General features: G+C 39.4%; 1 protein-coding gene across 1 annotated transcript in view; it reads left to right on the top strand.

Annotated features, from left to right (window-relative positions):
• LOC149226195 (histone-binding protein MSI1) overlaps window positions 1–21070 on the top strand; it is a 95908-nt gene that overhangs the window by 11837 nt on the left and 63001 nt on the right. The window contains exons 2-3 of the mRNA XM_089377427.1: window positions 5376–5702; window positions 6251–6403. Of these exons, the coding sequence (XP_089233553.1) occupies window positions 5376–5702; window positions 6251–6403 (480 nt within the window). The remainder of the gene's footprint in view (window positions 1–5375; window positions 5703–6250; window positions 6404–21070) is intronic.

Here is a 21070-nt window from a genome sequence, read left to right on the forward strand (position 1 = left end):
GAAGCTAGAAACTGCTGAAACTGAAGCTGCAACTGCATAAGTAAAGATTGACTTGCGTGGTCTAGAAGATCTCCTCATATGAATTGCGTTGTAGGTTCATCTGAACCTCCTTTGGAAGCCGCAACTTTTGGTGGTGGAATGAAGTCAATCTGACGGTCGGTTTGTGAGATATCGCCTGCCCTAGTTTGATGATGAAGCCGCTAATGTTGATGCTGCTGATCTAGGGTTTGCTACTGCTGATATGAATCAGATTTATTGTATTATTTCTCTCTGCTGAATTATTGAAGATAAAAGAAGATTTGATCAAAGGGTTTCCCCACACATTGTGGGGTTTGTCCCTGGTTAGTCGCCACATCTTGTGTCTCTTGTCTTGGCTTCTTTTCTATCGATCATTTAATGTTCTATCTGCACTTTACTTTATGTACATGTGATTGCTAATCTATGGAATATAATAAGAAAAAGAAGTAAACTGTTATAAGCATAGAACATACCATAGCTTAACAAAAACCCACTTGGGGAAAACCCCAACAACCTTTTCCTTAGAGAAATTGGTTAATTCAACAAGAGATACAATCTAATTTTCTAGTAAAAAACAAAGTCCAATTGACCACAACCACACTTAGGTCAAACTTGGTCAACTAGAGATAAATTCAACGTCTTGAAATCTTGACCTCCTAAGATTTCGACTTACTGAAGTTTCGGCCTGCTGTCTCACAAATTAGTCTGCTACTGCTTTAGAAATCAGGTCTTCCTAGATTCTCGACTTGCCTTTTAAACCCGCTCTGCCCTTGTCTTTCTCCTCCTGCACTTGAATAGAAGTTAACTTTTGCTTGAACAAAAGTAATCCAAATTGCCTCCCAATTGATGAAGTCTAATGGGTATATATAATGATTAGATGAACCCAAAGTGGTGTGTTCGAAGGGTTAGGCTGACTTGACCTTTTTGGAGTGTCCACTTGACATTCTTAGAGCCAAAATTTCAAGTTTAGAAATTCAAAATCCTCTCTTTTTGAAGCCGACATGAAGAACATGTCTTGGATTTATTATTACATATATTTGAAGGGCTAAAATATTAATTATGAATACTGACCATAGCTAAAAATTTCAAGAGCTTCCTTTGCTACATTCTAGATAGTCATTGGCACTTATAGGTGCTCCCTTTAATTCTTTATAATCATCCTTGTTCTACATTACAATGTCGAGCTCTTTAGGAAGTGTCCCCATGGGGAATGGTCAAGGGTTACTTGGGGTCTCCCTAGGAATGGAGCCAATCCCTTTTGGTATGCTTCCCACTCTTCACGATTAAGACTTGGTGGATTCAACCCTGACTTTTGTTGCCAGACATTTATAAAGGTTATTCTAGTGCTGCCTCGTTGGGCCTTTTGTGTAGTTACCCTTGTTGTTGCTTTGCAATCTTTGCAACTTCTCCTTGCTTACTAAGGGAAGTAGGTAGTTCAGTGGGGACTTTTAGTAGGGCGTCTTGTGTGCCTAAAAAACTTGGGTAGCTCGAAAGGTATTTTTGAGAGGAGAAAACCTGCAGAAAGGACTTGGTTCGACAAGTTACCCAAGTGGTTGGGGTTTTGACCCAAAGTTATGGACTTGAGACCCTAGTCAATTAATTGTTTAATCTAATTTGTTGTTGAGTGGTAAATAGGGGTTTATTGATGGAGAAGGGAAACTCCTACAATATCTCACACAAAAGTATAAATAGGAGGCCAAAGGAGAGGCCTAGACACACACAAGTGAAGGGCTACATGTGTGGAGTGGGAGAGCAAGCTAAAGGAGGCCGAGTTCTTTGTGATTTGATTAGCTAAAGAGCAACTGTCAAAACGAAGAGGGAGGCCAAGCTAGCAAGTAAGGAAGGATTTGTTTGGAAGTTGAGTTTCTACATGATCTGTTTAACTAAAGGGGTTGCAACCTAAAAGGAGAAATGAGGTTGAGTAGAAGGACTTGGTTGTAGTAAATGCTGAGATAGTGATAACCACAGGAGATTTGGAGAAGGAGGTCGAGGGTTTGTGTGATTGAAACAGGTTGAGGTTAGGGTGGTTGGAGGAAGTTGTTACAAAGATTGAGGAGACACCTAATGAAGGTCGAGATCTTATCAAGATTGGTTAGGGTCTGATTGTTGGTAATTAAAGGAGGCCAAGTCTGGTTGAGAGTTGTTTTAGCAGCTCACTGGTGTAACCAGGAAGGCCATGAGCCAAGATAGTGAGGCCATATACCAAGAGTTTGAGATAGGGTAGAATTTAGACGCCCTGGTTAGGGGAGATCTCAAGCTTAACAGGGCTACTAATGACCTTTGTGAAAGCCAAGGGTCTAAATAGGACAAAGGAGAGTCTGAGGCATAGATAAAGGCATGCCTAGAGAGCCCAGATTGTTTGGATTTTGGACATTAAGCGATTGGACAAAGGTCTAAAGGCCTCGATCTCTGTGAGCACAAAATAAGCTTGCCGGGTGGACAATAAGAGGACAAGTGATCAAATGGAGTTGATCTCTATGTGTGAAGGCAAAGGACAGCCATGGGACAAAAAGGATTGAAGGAGTTGATTGCAAAGGATTGCCATCAACAAGTCAAGATTTGTCTCTGTATTTTATTGGGCAGATTGAAGATCTAAAGAAGCAGAACTGAAGCCCTAAATTAGTCAAAGGATAAACTGTGTATTTTATTGTATATTATGTATACTAGTTTTCATCAGGGTTTATGAAGGGCCATGATCCTTGGTATGAGAGCCCTAATGTTTTCTTATTGATGGGCTAATGAGAAATGAGATTTTGAGCTCATAAAACTTGTGTACTTTATTGATCTCTTGTTGTTATATTTCTGCTGTGCATAGTGCTTTTAGTTGAGTACCTTTAGTTTGTTTATGATAAAGTCTAGACATAGACTAGATTTGGGGTACATAGGAAATTTCAACATGGTATCAAAGCTACTTTGAAGGGCACGCAGATCTAAGTGTGCACAGGAAGCAACTTAAGAGGGAGCTGTGAAATTGCTAGATATGGAGCAAAAGGTTCAACAAAGAAGGTGCTTTGGCATTGACAAGATAGGTTCGTATGGATGGTAGGTTGATTGTGAGCTAGTATCTTTGGGTAATGGAGTTGCACATTTGATAGTTGGACCATGTGCACATGAGGTGCTTGACCTAGGAGGATGAAGACTAATGCAGAGTTGAGCAACGATGGTTTAAAGTGGATTAGACCCAATGTTTGACCACAACTCGAGACTAACTTTGGAAGGACTCAAGTTCAGTAGCAACACTTTTTGGGAGGGAAAGCAAGTGAGTAGTGAAGTTTGTGTAGGCTCAAACGGAGTCTAGCATAGTATTGTCATCCGCCTAATGGAAGTCTAAACCTTTAGGTTCAAGCAACATAGTGGAGTTTTCAACCCATGCAAGGACAATCATGTACCATATGAGGACACCCATGGTGGTGCAAGGAAAGTTGTAGCCCATGCGAGGACATCTATGGAGCATGCAAGGAAAATTCATGTTGCATGCAAGAACAATCATGCACCATGCAAGATAAATCTTGGCCAAGTAAAAAAAAAAGATGTGGCACATGCGAGGATAGATATGGCTATGCAAGGGAAAGTCATGATTCATGTGAGGACGATCATGGGTATGCAAGAAAATTCATGGAGTTAGAGATTCCATGGTGTGATGGAAATACCTATAAATACTCTCAAGAAATGCTATATCCCAAGACAAACCCCTCCCTTCATTTGCAGTAAAAATCATGGACCAGAAGGACCCGTAAACCAGGGCGAGCCCAATTATAAGTTAGCTCAGCACCCCAATTTTGAGAGTGAAAATAGAAGTATATGGGAACGACCTTACCTTGAACAACATACACAAGCTCTGACGCCTCCACAGACTTTTCATCCATTAAGCGGAAATTGTAGGTGGGAAGGCGAAAAGTTACCCTAGCGATTCACCTTCCAGGGTCCCATGGACAATCCCGAACTTCAGTATCACACCACCCCCAACAATCCCAGGCGACTGCCTCTCTTCTCACCTAAGGTCTTGACCATGGCGAGGCATCTTGGGACTCAACTCCACTGTTCTCTGCGCAACCCAAATTCATCTCCCGAAACAACAAACTGAAGGAACTACCACGGCAGGTCTTGTATTTATCGACTAAGTGTGCGATTAGGTTCTCCACTCGCAGGCATTTAAAGTTGGTCCGGTTCGTCATGGTGAGGTAAAGGCGCACGTGGAGGCTAGACGGGCCCCTATGGTGGTTCAACTGCCAAGTGGCCATCGTGAAGTACACCACATCTGGGAATTTTATGTTATTATTATTATTATTTTTAATTTTTCTCTTTTATTTGCGGGAGCATGCTCTCGAAAATTGGGAATGCGCTCTCGAGGTTGCTTTGTGAGCGCTTCCATCCGGAGCACGCTTCAAGAGCGGGAGCGTGGGGGGCAGCGCTCCCCCGCAACACTGGTCACTTGTGGGAATTGTACCTGGGTAGGGAGGATGACACTCCTCTCAACTGCTTGAGCTAGATCCAACATTTGGTTGTTTAGTTTCCTTGGAAGCTTAGTTCTTTCATGGTGCTTTTTTACATCATCTTGACTATTGTGATGTCAAATATAAATAGGTTTTATATATTTTCTCTACCAATCTTGATAATGGTCATTGTTCTATCCATAAACCCAGCCTTTGCAAGTCATTTCAATATTAAAATTTAAAATATTTTGAATATACAAATCACCTTAAGCAGATCCTCCTAGATGTTTGCTTTTGAAACATGCTTTGTGTCCACATAGGCAAACATTCAAATTGATTTTCCTTTCATTTATTGGAAGGACCTTATCATCTTTATGGAGAGTGGAACCTTTTGTCTAATGTTTTTGAGTAACCAGTTGTTTTAGTAACACGGCTATGTATATGTAATCCACCTACATGTTCATTTGTAAATGTTGTGATGTCCATGGCACTGAGTACGTGAATAAACAACTTTATGGCTCACTTTATGTTCCATCTATGAATATGTGGGCTGATTACTAGTTCAGTGTATATTTGCAAAAAGGTCTATGAATTTTTCTGAACATTTTCTTGCGACTGTAAGAATTCACCACATTTATGATGAACAATGTTGGTTGTTGTACAGTGTAATTACTTTCTTTGCCTTATTGGAAAGGAAAAGATTGAATGCAAAATTTTGTTTTTCAACGTTGCTATTTTATCACATTCTTTAATGCTGCCCACGCATTTGGGATTTGTTATATGTTTGGGACGGACATTTTTCAGTGTCTGTGTTGAAACTGTTTTGTTCAGCTCAATGTTATTGAAACTTTCTAATCAAATTGCTGTAAATATGCCATTTCTGCCATTTAGGTCAGGTTACTCAGTGGATGCTCTTTGTTGCAGGTACAAGTAATACAGCAAATCAATCATGATGGAGAGGTCAATAGAGCCCGATACATGCCACAAAATCCTTTCATTATTGCCACGAAAACAGTTAGTGCAGAAGTCTATGTGTTTGACTACAGCAAGCATCCTTCAAAGCCTCCTCAAGATGGTGGCTGTAATCCTGATCTCAGATTGAGGGGTCATAATACAGAAGGTTATGGTTTATCATGGAGCCCTTTTAAGCATGGCCATCTTTTAAGTGGTTCAGACGATGCACAAATCTGTTTGTGGGACATTAATGTACCTGCCAAAAACAAAGTGCTTGAGGCCCAACAAATATTTAAGGTGAGTTGTTTGGACAGATATTATTTAATGTAACTTTGTGTTGGACTGCAAATAAATCCACCCATCATGATGACTTCTTATCATCATTAGGTTGGCATTCGAAGACAGTTCAGGAGTAGGATGATTTGCCCATATAATAGGATTGGTTCATATTTTGTTGTCTGCCAGTTGCAGCTTAACCGAGGATTCTATATGAAATTGAACACAGATTTTTAGGCTTTGAAAGTTCTATTCTTTAGGTTTGTTAATGTGTCACCCTGTTCAGGCTTTGTCAGAAGCCATTTTCATCGTAAAGTTGATTGGTTTACATGATGGTATCATGGCATAAAAAAATAAGGGTAAAGACACTGTTAGAACTGAGCTCACACCCCCACTAATGTGACCATTAAAAGATGCCAGGATTATTCCTATTGTTTACTATCATTGTTATTTTTTCTGCAGAAATTTAATGGGATCAATTGGTGAGTTTCTGTTTATTTGTATTGTTATCTTTATGCTGCCAATTTTGTCTTCTTTGTTGAAATTGTTTGATGACCTCGTCAATCTAGGTGCACGAGGGTGTTGTAGAAGATGTTGCATGGCATTTAAGGCATGAGTACCTTTTTGGGTCTGTTGGAGATGACCGCCATTTGTTGATATGGGATTTGCGTACATCTGCAACTAATAAACCACTGCATTCAGTAGTAGCTCATCAAGGTGAGGTAAGTCAACTGAGTAATAGTGTATGCCAGTATTTATGAATTTTTTGGTATTAGATGTAGGTTCAATTTGTCATTTGCCATGTATGCTCCTGTAGAAAATCTACAAAATTCTGCAACTGCTAATATGAACAATCTGAAAACTACTTTCTTTTCATATAGACACAGAATTTCTCTACTAAATTTGCAGCGGAATAGGAACAGAAATAAATCAGAGTCACACAGTAGCAAAACACAATATTTTTTCTAGGGAACCCAACTGGGAAAACCCTCTGCTTGCTTGAGAATTTTATTGATAGAAACTGAGCAATTGATCTCTTACAAATACAACTGTTTCAATCTGAAAAACACACTTGTCTTTCCTGCTTGATCTAAGCTTGAAACCCTTGCAAGACTGCTGATCTCTGCTGCCCTCTATCAATCTGTGCACAAGCTTCTCTTGCACACTCTGCCTCTCACAAGCTCCACACACAACCCTGTGCAACCTTCTCACAAACCTGTGAGCTCTATTGTCTTGTCTCACCAACTTGTGCTCACAAGACAATGATCAAATTGTGCCTTCGTTCCTCCTTATAAGCACTTTGATTAGGTTATCACTGGCAAGTTCTATTTGAGGAAAGTCGAACTGTTGATTGACTAGTTAACAAAAGTCTCTGGTTGTGTTAACTTGTCCTTCTTATAAATTAGGAGCCTGACTCAATCAACTTGAAGTTTACCCAAAAATAACTTGCACTAGAAGGCAATAAACTCGGCCTTCCACTAATTAGCACCAATCAACTGCTTCTTGCACTCCTAACTGTTAGGAATTCGCCCTAAATTTTAGGATTTCGTCGTACTTTTTAGGAATTAGCTCATAACTCATGCATGCTCAAGGAAAAACTCATTGTGATTCCTTTGATTAAGACACAAATCAAGGAACCCTTTCTCGCTATTATTTTCAACAACTCTTTCCTATGTTACAAATTTATCCTTTCTTTTAATAAAAAAACAAATTGTCTGGGATGTACCCTTGCAAGTCTGATTTCCATTGCAAAATTGGTTTCCTGGCTTTTGTTTGGAAAAATGCCAACTACAGTTATTTTCTCTTTAATATAATGTTTGTAGAAGTTTCTCAAAATATAGAATCCATATTTGTTTTGTGATGTTTTTCTTAATATATCCTGTTTTGTCTGCCTCTTGGTCCCCTCACTCATCCTCAGCTGTTAGCTCCAGCAGGGCTTGACCTGCTTTCTTCTTTTGCTCAGTACTGAGATTTTCTGAGTTTTTCAGTTTATACCATCCATATTTGTAACAATACCTTAGCTTATACTCTCTTTTGGCTAGAAAGTTAGCGTTCAGTCTGTAAATGCCTTAGCACTCCCACTTTGTACTGACACTAAATGTACTATTTTTGTTCCTTTGACAGACTTTTGTGGTCATTTGGTGGACATAAATAAAATTATCGTATCTTATCTTATACTTGGAACACAACCTGTATGAATCTTTTTCTATATTTATTTTTGTTGTCCTGTTGTTGGTTTAGCCCTAGGATATTTTTTGTCTCTATAATGAAATCGTCATAGAATGAATGTCTCTTTCTTTCTTGTCAAGCCCAGGGATGTCCCAAGACACTACCTTTGTGTTGTCTGATGGAATCCTTCGAATAAATGGGTTAAATGCAAATGTTTAATACAACTTATAATTGGTTTATGTATAGTGCCACCCAATCTCATAAGTTTGAGAGGGTCCACTCACATTTACAACTGTGAATAGATGCTTGCATCTCTAGACGGGATTAAACTTGGTAACATTATCCCATAGGAAATCAGTAGAGTCACATATTCACACCAAACATTTTTCTGGACAATACTGCTTGGTTTATGCTTAATATCATTGACCATGTGAATGACAGTAGTTAGTGTGGATCCTTGTAATTTTCAACCATTACAAGGACCACGGCATTATGTTTTACTGTACCTTTCTGACTACAGATTTTCACCTGTCTTCAACTAATGGATATGCATGGGTGCAGAACCTAGGGTGTAGAGAACCTACCAGTTTCTGTGGCAGAATGCTTCAATAGGATGAATCCTAACCATACAGATAAAAGGATAATAATTGTTCATCAACTCATAAAACTCAACAAGTTGTGTCTTTTAACCCTATCATGCAAAATCACAATAAAAAACACACCATACATTGTGGTTTAATGCCTAACAAAGACATGGGGTCTTCACTCTCTGAACCTGTGATGTAGCACGTGTTTGTGGGCATTTAAAGAATATCTTTAATTTCACTAGATATTGATAAATACCTTCCAAAAACTTTTATTGAACCCCACTGCCAATACATCTTTCCAATAAAAACCCCTATTTTTACCAGATACCTTTTTATGACCCCCAATACATATAAACGCTCCCCAATAACTACAATATATCAACTCTATTTGTTAAATTATGGTATGCTCTATGCTTAGAGCAGTTTATTTGTTTTTCTTATTATTATCCACAGATTAGCAATCACATGTACATTAAGTAAAGTGCAGATAGAACATTTAAACGATCAACAGAAAACAAGCCAAGACAAGAGACACAAGATTTGGCGGCTAGCCAGGGACAAACCCCAATATGGGGAAACCCTTTGATCAAATTTTCTTTTATCTTCACTAATTCAGCAGAGAGGAATAGTACAAAAATCTGATTTATATCAACAACAGCAAACCCTAGATCAGCCCTAAACTAGGGCAGTCAATATCTGTCAAACCGGAGGTCAGATCACCTTGATTCCGGTGCCAAAAATTGCGGCCTTCCAAGGAGAATCAGCCACACCAAACTCGCAGTCAAAGAGGAGTCCACGCTGGTCAAAGTTCCTTTCTGCAGCTTCAGCCCTAGAAATCTGCGTCCTCTTTTCCACACGTGTGAGAGAGAGAGCCTTTCTGTGCAGGAGAGAGAAGAGACTCTTTTCTGTGCAGGAGAGAGAGAGATATGTGATGAGAAGTGAAGTGTGCAAATGAGGAGAATGCTCCTTGTATTTATATGCAAAATGTTGGGGTTGAATAGACATGATTGTTGGGCTTTTGAGCCTACATAAGTTGTTGGCCGACCTTGACAATTTGTCCATAATCAAAATAAATTCATATCTTCATAAATACTTGTCGGAATCGGATGATCTTTAGATCAATCCTACACCTCTCGACGAGAGGAATCTAGGAAAAATATCAGCATCCATAAATAAGGTGACCCACATGAAGTTTGGCCCTAGTTGCCAATTTTAACACTCCCTCTCAACTAGGGAGAACTTTATCTGTAATCTGTTGGACCATCACTCTTGTCTATCCATCAAATGCACTGTCTTTTATGGCTTGACCCTACTTGCTTTGCTCTGCTTTGCTCGAATTATGAAGAAGAAGAAATGATCGAGGATGTATCATACCATCCTCCAGTGACCTGAAGTCAGTCTCAGAGTGCGTACCACTCTCACTGGTCCCAGACCAGTGTCATTGATCCCAGACCAATGCAGGTCATCCTAGCATAGGGAGTACGGTAGATACAACGATGCGTCCATCGATAGAACTACTATGGTCCCTATCCTCATTTCCTTGCTCATTGATCAGATGAGAGGTACTTCCCATGAGTCCCAAACTGCATGGGTAGGATGCCTCGACAGGGGAACTAATCATCCTGTCCACAGGAGAACGAATCATCTTGTCCAGTGGATGCCATGGAGAACTAATCATCCTGGCCTACAGGAGAACGAATCATCCTGTTCCATAATCGCCATGGAGAACAAATCATCCTGGCCCACAGGAGAACTAATCATCCTGTTCCATAGTCGCCACGGGGTGTCACAGGGGAAGGTTGAACCTTTTACCCTGTACAAAGTGCACCAACAGGGGATGGTGAGTCACCCTGTGGTCATATGTCGCTCCAAGTACCCCGCGCCCCCCTGAAGCTCCCAGAGCTCAGTACATCATACTTGACCCTTATCAGAGGGTCTCTGAACGACACCAAGTCGTTCTCCGAAAGTTAGGAATTTGACCTTTCCTAGGGGTTTTGTTAGAATGTCGGTGACCTGTTCATCTGTACCGATATGTTGGAGCCTTATTGCTCTTCGTTGCACCATATCTCGAATATAGTGGTACTTGATATCGATATGCTTGGAGTGATCATGAAATACATGATTTTTTGATAAACGGATCCCGCTCTGATTTTCACATAGAATCATGGTGGTATCTAATGTAAATCCAAACAGCTCATTGAAGAGCTTTCACAACTAGACTACCTCACAGGAGGCCATGCTAGCAGCAATGTATTCTGCCTCGGCGGTGCTCAAAGCCACTGACTTCTGCTTCCTGCTCATCCAGGATATCGAGGCAGATCCCAAAGAAAAACAACACCAGGAGGTGCTCTTTCGGTCCTCCACATTGCCTGCCCAATCAACATTAGTATACCCAAGTAGTCTCACATTTTTGGCAGTGTATCTTAATCCATGAGTGATTGTGCCATGAAGATATCTTAGCAGATTCTTGGCACCAATCCAATGTGAGTGGTGAGGCTCAACCATATGTTGACTCAAAGTGTTGACTGCAAAGCATATATCCGGACGGGAGTTCACCAAGAACATTAATGCTCCGACGAGCTGTCGATACTCGGTAGCATTTCGTAAAACAGGTCCGGCAGCACTACCGCTTAACTTCTTAAAGTTAAGCTCCATTGGGGTAGTTACAGGCTTGCAGTCCACCATGCCGAATCTTTCCAGTATCTTCACCACATACTTTCCTTGAGATAGGAAAATCTCCCCTGGTTTCTGCTAGACTTCGAGTCCTAGGAAATAGTGCATGAGTCCTAGATCTTTCATCTCGAATTTAGAAGCTAGCTCCCTCTTACATTTGTGAATGAGAGGGTCTGCACTTGTTAGAAAGAGGTCGTCAACATAAAGCACCAGTATGAGAGGCTTGTCATCTATAACCTTAAAGTAAAGGTTAGGGTCGGCTTCACTTCTAGTGAATCCCAGCTTCATCAAATAGCTATCGATTCTCTCATACCATGCTCGGGGTGCTTGCTTTAGCCCATAGAGGGCCTTTTTCAACCTGCACACATGAGATTCTCGATCATAAATTTCAAATCCTTCGGGTTGCTCCACATAGACCTCCTCTTTGATCGAACCATGTAAGAACGCAGTCTTGACATCCATCTGATGTAGGTTCCATCCTTGCGAAGCAGCAAGGGCTATTATCGAGTGGATGGTGGTATATTGGGCAACATATGCAAATATCTCGTCATATTCTATACCTTCCTTCTGGGAGAAGCCACGAACGACAAAACGAGCCTTATACTTTTCCGTACTTCCATTCGCTGCATGCTTTATCTTGTAAAGCCATTTTGAAGTGACAACTGTCTTGTCCTGGGGTCTGGGGACCACATCCCAGACATCGTTCTCATAATAGACTCATATTTTTAGTCATAGCATCCTTCCATACTTGATGCTTGACGGCATCTGTGAATGATGAAGGCTCTTTTTGGATGATGGTGCTTATGATGGTCAGGTATCCTTGATCCCTGTTCGGCTTCTTACTTTCACGGAAGGTTCCTCGGGGAGCTGTGTGTCCTTCAACATCATCAAGTGTCCCCCTAAACCATGAAGGTCTCTTCCTTGAAGAGGAAGGCTCAGGCGGTGGAGGATCAATAAGATCTAATGGTTCTTCCATATCGGGCATTGTCTCATCTTCTTTTTCTTTCGGTTCCCTGGTGTCAGCTTCTTGAGAGCTCCTCAAAGTAGGAAGATTGTCCACCTTGCTAAGGGCCATATCTTCGTCAAAGGTGACATCATGAATAATCTCGACTTCCCTTTGATTAGCTACATAAATTCTATATCCCTTAGTATTTTCACTATAACCCACAAAGATTCCTTTCTTTCCAGACTTCTCTTTCGGCACATGAAAATATATAGGGCTTCCAAAGATTCTAAAATGAGATACGTCAGGTTTCTTATCGGTGAACATTTCTTCAGGAGTTTTGGAACCCAATGCTTGATGAGGGCATCAATTTTGTACATATACGGCAGTGTTTGCAACTTCGGCCCATAGAAACTTCAGAAGTCTTTGATCATGGAGCATAGCACAGACAGCTTCCACAATCGTACGATTCTTCCTTTCTGCCACACCATTCTGCTCAAGAGTATATGGTGTAGTAGTCTCCCTCTTAATGCCAGCCTCTTTGCAAAAGTCATGAAACTCATTGGATTCATATTGAGTCCCATTATCAGTCCTTAGGATCTTGATCTTCTTTTCGGTTTGATTCTCGATCAAGGCTTTGAAGTGTCGAAACCAAGAGAACACTTCATCCTTCTTTTTCAAGAAATATATCCAAGTCTCGCGAGAATAATCATCTGTAAAGGTGAGGTAATATAAATATCCTCCCATGGAGTTCACAGGCATCATACCGGATATGTCCGAGTGAACCAATTGCAGTATATCGGAGGTCTTGCTTTGGCTTGAGGGAAATGGTTCCCTTTTGAGCTTTCCTTCGGCACATCCTGGACATATACCCTCTTGCTTTAATTTGAACTCCGGCATCCCGGTTACCATTTTTCTGACATCAGGTAGAGCTTTATAATGAAGGTGAGCAAACCTTCGATGTCATAGTTCGGACTGAAGAGATGTGTCACAAGAGATGACACCCAACGGACTTCCTCCAACCTGATATAATGAATCAACTCGAAACCCAAGAGGAAAAGCATCTTTAAAGTTCTTTTTCCATACACGTACCTTGCCATCGCTGAAAGCCACCTTGTAGCCTTTGTCTTCCATTGTCGAAATGGACACCAGGTTCTTTTTGAGATCAGGTACATATAATACATCTTGTAAGTGGATGGTATTACCCTGATTCAATTGAAGAGTGACATTTCATACGCCCTTCACGGGATATTTTGAATTGTCTCCAAGAACAATTTCCAAGTTGGTTTCTTTCTCTACCAGATTATATAGAGGTTCGTTGTAACCAGTGAAGTGGCTTGAGGCACCACTATCAATAAGCCAATTTCCCAGCGAGTTCGGGGGAGCAGGGTAGATAGAGCAGTTGGTAGATAATATTCATCTTACTTATTGTCAACAATGTTAGATTTATACCTGGAATTTCTTGCCTTCTTGAATGGTTGTCCTCTTCCTTGATTTCCAGCACTCCTTTTACCTCAGCCATTTGACCTGCCATTTCTTTGATTGCCTTGAGAGGGATTTTGACCATCATCCTGGTGTGAGTTCCTTTTATCAGGACACTCCCTTGCATAATGACTTGGTTTATTGCAATGGTAACATCGTCCCTTTCTTCCACCCTTTGGCCCAACCTTTCCTTTGGATTTAGCCTCGGAATTGTTTCTTCTTTTAGCATGAGAAGAAAAGGCAGCAGGATGACCTTGAAGTGTGGGCATTTCCTGCTCTTCCATCCTTGCTTTTTCTTGAATGCATCTTGCCATTAATTCCTCAAATCCAGGAATTACATTATTGTTGAGGAGAGTAGTTTTGAATATATACCATTCAGATGGTAGTCCTCCAATAGTTGTGAGTGCCATTTCCCTGTTAGGAATTATTTCCCTAATAGATAGGAGATCGTTCTTGATCTCAGTGATCCTTAAGAAATATGCTTGCATATTTTCATCTTTGCCCTTCTTAATTTCCTTTAGCTTATTTCTAAGAAACAGGACTTGATTTGCATCATTAACTTCAAATAAACTCACCAGTCTATCGTAGATTTCCTTGGAGGTGTTCAGCTCAAAAACATAGGCCACCAAGCGCTTGTCGATAGAGTCTCGGATGATCTTCTTTGCTTTGACTTCTCCCTTGGTCCATTTGTTCCTGGCAGCAGCAGATGCATTTGATGGAGGCTCAACAACTCTGCCTCTCACATGGTCCAGATCGAAAGACATCTTCCATTCATGGTAGTCAAACTTCTCACGGAGTTTGTCTTCATCAGGGAAGTGTGTTGAGGACCCCATAATTCCTTTTAGATAGCCTTGCCAACCTTCTCTTTGGTGATTGCTCTTGCTCTTGCTTGGGCTTTGTCTTCACCTCAACTCTGATACCATGTTAAATTATGGTATGTTCTATGCTTAGAGCAGTTTACTTGTTTTTCTTATTATTATCCACAGATTAGCAATCACATGTACATTAAGTAAAGTGCAGATAGAACATTTAAACGATCAACAGAAAACAAGCCAAGACAAGAGACACAAGATGTGGCGGCTAGCCAGGGACAAACCCCAATATGGGGAAACCCTTTGATCAAATCTTCTTTTATCTTCAATAATTCAGTAGAGAGAAATAGTACAAAAATCTGATTTATATCAGCAACAACAAACCCTAGATTAGCCCTAAACTAGGGCAGTCAATATCTGTCAAACCGGAGGTCAGATCACCTTGATTCCGGTGCCAAAAATTGCGGCTTTCCAAGGAGAATCAACCACACCAAACTCGTAGTCAAAGAGGAGTCCATGTTGGTCAATGCTGGTCAAAGTTCCTTTTTGCAGCGTCAGCCCTAGAAATCTGCGCCTTCTTTTCCACACGTGTGAGAGAGAGAGCCTTTTTGTGCAGGAGAGAGAAGAGACTCTTTTCGGCGCAGGGGAGAGAGATATGTGATGAGAAGTGAAGCGTGCAAATGAGGAGAATGCTCCTTGTATTTATATGCAAAACGTTGGGGTTGAATAGACATGACTATTGGGCTTTTGAGCCTACATAAGTTGCTGGCCGACCTTGACAATTTGTCCATAATCAAGATAAACTCATATCTTCATAAATACTTGTTGGAATCGGATGATCTTTAGATCAATCCTACACCTCTCAACGAGAGGAATCTAGGAAAAATATTAGCATCCATAAATAAGGTGACCCACATGAATTTTGGCCCTAGTTGCCATTTTTAACACTATTTTTCACAATTTTAAAACCTCCTTTATGAATGAACGTTATAAGATATTGGTCAACAAGGTGAAGTACATGTGCACAAAGATTGGCAATGTTTGTTAGAAAAACCAGTTTCTAAACTTCAAGGAATCCACAGGATATAAAAAAAGATATAACTAAAAAGGTGCCGAATAAGATTGAATTGAAAGTCCACAAGATTAATCAGATAATCTGTGCCATCTAGTTGTTACCCAGATAACGGATGACGTCTGGCATAATACTACATATTTTGTGCTTAACGTCATCAAGATTGTTAGTAATGGGTAGTTAGTATGCATCAATTTCAATGTTCAACCATCATGAGGATCATGACATCATATCCTGCCATAGCTTTCTACCTACTGATTTCAATAGTTTTCACATGTGATGGATGTTTTGTGGCAGAATGTTTGAACATGATGAATCCTAGTTGTAATGCTAAAAGTTTTTTCTAATCCTTTTTCTGTATAAAATGCTTCCTTTAACTATCAATAAAATATATTACTTACATATTAGGAATTTCGCACAAAATGGTACGCAGTTGAGCAGCCTCAACAAGTGAAAAAGTGGTGTGAAAAGCCCTAATATCTATCAAAACTACCCAAAAACATAAAGCCTAGTCACATGGACATACATTTTAGAAGCAACATTTCTTAAAAGCCCTTCGGCACAAAACAAAAAAACCATAGTCTTGCCATAAAGGCCCAAAAACAGTGTTCACACATATACAAACAATTTATTAACTATCATGATGAGACTTGCAATTAAAGGGGCATCTTCTTTGTCATTAGGAGTGCCCCCAAACCATCATTAGTTGACTCAAAATTTGTGGTAATGTAATGCCAACCATCATTAACTCGATAAAAATCTTTGGTTGGCTTCTTTTTCTTAGAAATACCAAGGGAAAGTGTTAGCAACTTATCAATCTGATGCCATGGTGGAGGTTTACATGCTCTAGCTATGGTGATGCTTGCCTTCAACGATCAACACAACTAGCTCTGTGCCTTGGCCTTTTATTAGAACTTTGCGATTCCCTAAAGTAGGTGGAGGGAGTACGAGAGCCAATAGAATGTTTCTTGCTCATAATGCAATGAGACCCCCCAAATATTCTTTCAATTGGCATAGATGCGACAAATCCCACTACATTTTTTGCATTTGAAAAAAATTTGCATAGAAATATTAAAGACAAGCATAAGAAGTGTTTTGTTTGCCGAAGTGAAAATTTGAGCATGTTGGCCCTTGTTAAACTGTAAACAAGAATTATTTCTTTTTACACATAGGAAATAAAATTTCAGCTCTAGTAAGCTATTGAGCTCTAGGGATGTTGATGGCCTAGGACACTTTGTACCCTAAGAGAGCAACTTGCTAGGATATGGGTGTAGTGAGTGTTACCTACCCAAGTGGATAACCCCTAGGAGAAATATTTTCTCCCATTTTGATAAGCTTGCCAGCTATTAGCCTTGATCGACAAATAACCAACCTCAAGGATGCTCTAGCCATGCTTCGGTCATTGCTTATCACATCTAGCTTCCTTATCAAAGGAAGTTGGGTCATCCATTGTAAGGTGCATTAACCATTTTTGTAAACAAGTGCTTTCATTTAATGTTTAAAGGTATTCTTGTATGAATCATAGGTTGAATTGGATGATAGACACTTTTGATTATATTCTTGTTCCCATGCTTCACCTTTGGTTCTTTCCTACCCTTAGCCTTGTGTGACCCTCTTTGGGGCCTTTCTTTTCGCTATTCAGTAGGGGCATAAATAAGAGGCATTGATTGATGTTGAGTGCCCATGATAATCCATAATTATCACCTTGCATGTATCCCTTGTATTCACATTCCATCTTTGTGTTTATTGTTGTTTGTTACTAGTATTGGTTCCTTGTTTTCTCATTCTTGAGTAGGGAATCATAAACTTTGCTCGAAGAGGTTGATGCCATCGAAAGAAAAGGAAGAGCATGAGCCATTATGAAAAAATGCAAAAAAAATTGGTTGGGATATAATAAGGTATGTGGACGAAATCCTGGCCCGAGCTCTACCCCTTTCATTGTCCTTCACCCAATTCTTGGCTAATGCACATGCAAATCAAAATGAAAGAAACTTTGAATATCCCAACCTCGATGAACAATAAATCACTTCATTTTTAAGGGTTAATTAATGCGTAAACAAAAGCTTGTGACCCAAGCTATACAAGAAAAGAAAACCATTAAAGAAAAAGGTGCACAAGAGGGGTGGTAAAAATAAGCTAAGGAAAGGGGTAACTTGGGTCCCACAACTACCTCTTCACATTATAACACTCAAGAATGATGGTATTTCATAACCAAAACACAAATTATTGCATTTTCTATGAAGTAAACCCCCACCATACCACTTGTTGGTAGATGTGTTGGCCTATGAACTATTCCTCCTTGTAATGCTGGAAGCACCTTATAGGGCATTTGGATAACCCTCCCATATTTAAGCATGGTAACTTGTTTACAAACCCTAACCTAGAAAGACATTTGAAGATGATGCTTATGTGAAGTATTTTGGTGCCTTTTGCATTAGTTATGGCTCACTTTGATACTTCTATGGTTACTTTACCTCTGATGATGATCTCACTTGATTTTTAGGGTATATTTCAGATGTTTTCTCTCATGTATGGTTGCCATCCCTTGAGGGATTGATTGACTTCTCTAGCATTTCAGAGAGGATGTCTAACCCCACTTGATCACCCTTTAGGTCCCTATAGCCAAGATGTTGACCACTTTGAGAAGTGTGTTGACATTTAGATGTATACAACATTCTCCTCTCCCTCTAGAGCTTGAAACCCTACTCACTGAAGATGGGACGCTGCCTAGAAAGAAGATGTACATAGAAACCATAGGATGTCCCCAGGTTGTCACTATACCTTCTTGATGGATGTTTTCCTACCCATGGACAAGTTTGATGAGGATGATGACTTGAGACCCTTTTTGAAGGGATGGTGCACCTTTTAGGATGATGACATCATGCCCTAGCCTTGTGATGTTACCCTCATGAGGTCTACAAGGATGACATGGACTTGATTGATGACACCATTATGATGATGAGAGTTTTTGCTTGATGATGCACACTTCTTGAGGAGATGGTTTTGAGTGAAGAGCACTCTTTGACCCATTCTTAACACCTATTGATGGAGATCTTCACTAATGAAGGATGACATCACCTTTGGAGGATCTTTGCTCATGTGTGGTCTAAAAGAAAATTTGTTTGTTTGTTTATATGTTTTCTCATTGAGATGGCTATCTTTTAGGTCGACTTTGACCTAGTTAACTTGTAATTACTAAAATATTAATTCTAGGTCGTTTAGTCAATTTTACTCCAAAATTGACATGGTTAGCCTCTTATAAATAGAGGGGAGTCGATTTGGAGAGGATCATTGTCGCACAAACCCATTATTTCTCATTAGATAAAGTGTGTAATAGTTCATTTGACTCTTGGATGTAATGGACCACCAAGGTAGCAAATTGTCTTGGGGGAAATATTCTTGCTTGTTTTATTTTCTCTTGGATTGATGAAGTGATGCTATGGTGAATTGTGTTATTTTCTTGTGAGTATATTCTCCCATTTTGCAATATTGTAGAATTAGAGTTTGTATGAAGTTTTCATCATATCTTGAATATTTTATGGCTCTAAAATTTCCTTCACACCAAGTATCCATCAAGGAAACTTAGAATAACATTCCTTGATCTTCAATCTCCAATTGATTGAAAGCTGCTAGAGTAGATTGAGAGGCTTCTGTCTCTCTTGCTTGCTACAATCACGGTTTTCCACCTTTGATCATGCCCTTTTTGACTCCATATAACCAATATTGATAAAGGCAATAGTCTTTGTGTGTCAATCTTTAATTTTTTTTTTTGCTTTGTTTTTGTTTATATGGTAAGCCCAGGTTAGATTACATCAAATTTTGCATTAAATAACATAAAATACCTTAAACATCATAGTATTAGGGTTAGGGTTTGCATCTTTTAAATTGGAAAAGAAAAAATATCAATTTTATGCATTTTCAACCACCTTTTTAGGGCAGAGTTTTAAAAACCGTAACTGGTTTTGAACTAACCTCCTATCTAACCAGGTTTCAAATTGGAATCCGATTCAATGAATCGGATTTGATGAAAATACATAAAATAATTAATTTTTAATGAATAATATTTTTAAGATTTCAAATCATGATTCCAAACCATTAGAGACAAAATATGAAAAGTTTGCTCATCTGTATACCAATTAAGGGTGAATCTATCAAAATGGAATTGAGTGCGATACTTATCAACAAAATACACAATCAATGAGGCTTTGAATGGCCTCTAATGTTAAAAAAACAATGCTACAAGCTTCTAGGCCATCGACCTATTACAAATCACTAATCAACACGATCTTATCAAATTCATTACTGTTTCACCACTACTAAAAATGGATCATCAACAAGAGCTAAATTAACATCATTTGGCTCAAAGTCTTTAGTTAGATTCCTCAACCTTATAATATGGTAGAAATTGAAAAAGCTTAAAATGCCTAACCAATGATTTTGGTTTGAGTGGATGGTTCATCACCTCAACCTTGTTTATGGTAGAAAAGCTTAATATGTCCAACCTATTATTTTGGTCTGAGTGAACTGTACTTCTTTTCTTAAGGCCATGGTAACGGAGTTCAATATTCAATACCACCAACATTAGAGGAGTTCAACAATCAATACCACCAACATCAAGGTATGTAGAGGGCTTCATGCTCTTGATAAATGCCAATCTCATATCCTCATACATGATGGAATTCAATGGATACATGATTAAGTTACTATTGTGATCTAGGGTTTGTAACAAAATCCTGAGCAAGAAGTTGAAGTATAAAAGTATGTGTCTCTTGTTGATTAGGAACCTAAGTTTAGGTATTTGATATCTAAAGTCTAATGCTTCCATTATTGTATGATATTGATATGGTTAACTTCATGCTTCTGTATATGTATTTGGTTGTACTTGTTGTCTAAGGTGTGTAGGTACATAATCTTCAAGATGTTGAAGATATTCGTAAGAAAAGTTGACTTGATTGGCAAGCATGAGGAAAGAAGTTATATGAATGGTGATCATCAAGATGACTCTGATAAGAAGGATGGAAGCAATAAAAGATTCTTCGATGTCATAGAAAATAGTTGATCTCCCTAAGTTAACAGGGAGCTTGGATAAAAGAAAGGTTACATCTCCCAAGTTGAGAGGGAGGGCATATTATAGTCATCATGGATACCTTGAAGAAGAAATTGGAGAATGTATATTGAGGTGCTGCTGAAAGAAGGAAAGCAAGATCCGATTGTAGAATATGTTGTTGCATCTGAAGTAGGAAAGGACGATATTTGATTGAGGAAATTTCTGTCAAGATTTGTTTGGGAAGCCTTTAAGTCCTACTGTGATAAATTGTGAAGCAACATCAAGATCTTTGAAGACCCTGAAGGTTTGTGTTTATTTATGTATTTGAAAGGTTGTTACTGATTGCGGTTGTGGTTGTAGAGGTAAATCTCTCTAAGTTTTGGAAGCATGTTTTACATGCTTGATGTTATTGATCTATTTGATCGGGGAGAGATTTGTTACCGATTTGAATAATCGGGAGTGTTGAGGTTTTATGTGTAATACACATTGCCTGGGAGGACATCTGGCTGACCTGTGTGTTGATGTCTAGTTCCCGAAGTAGGCAGGGTGGCATTGGTCATAGAGCTTTGACCTTGCATTACGCACCTAGTTTCCTGGGTTGATG

Source organism: Pinus tabuliformis, chromosome J (assembly GCF_031772625.1).
Source record: "Pinus tabuliformis cultivar Carrire ecotype Pingquan chromosome J, CPIR1, whole genome shotgun sequence".
Taxonomy (NCBI): domain Eukaryota; kingdom Viridiplantae; phylum Streptophyta; class Pinopsida; order Pinales; family Pinaceae; genus Pinus; species Pinus tabuliformis.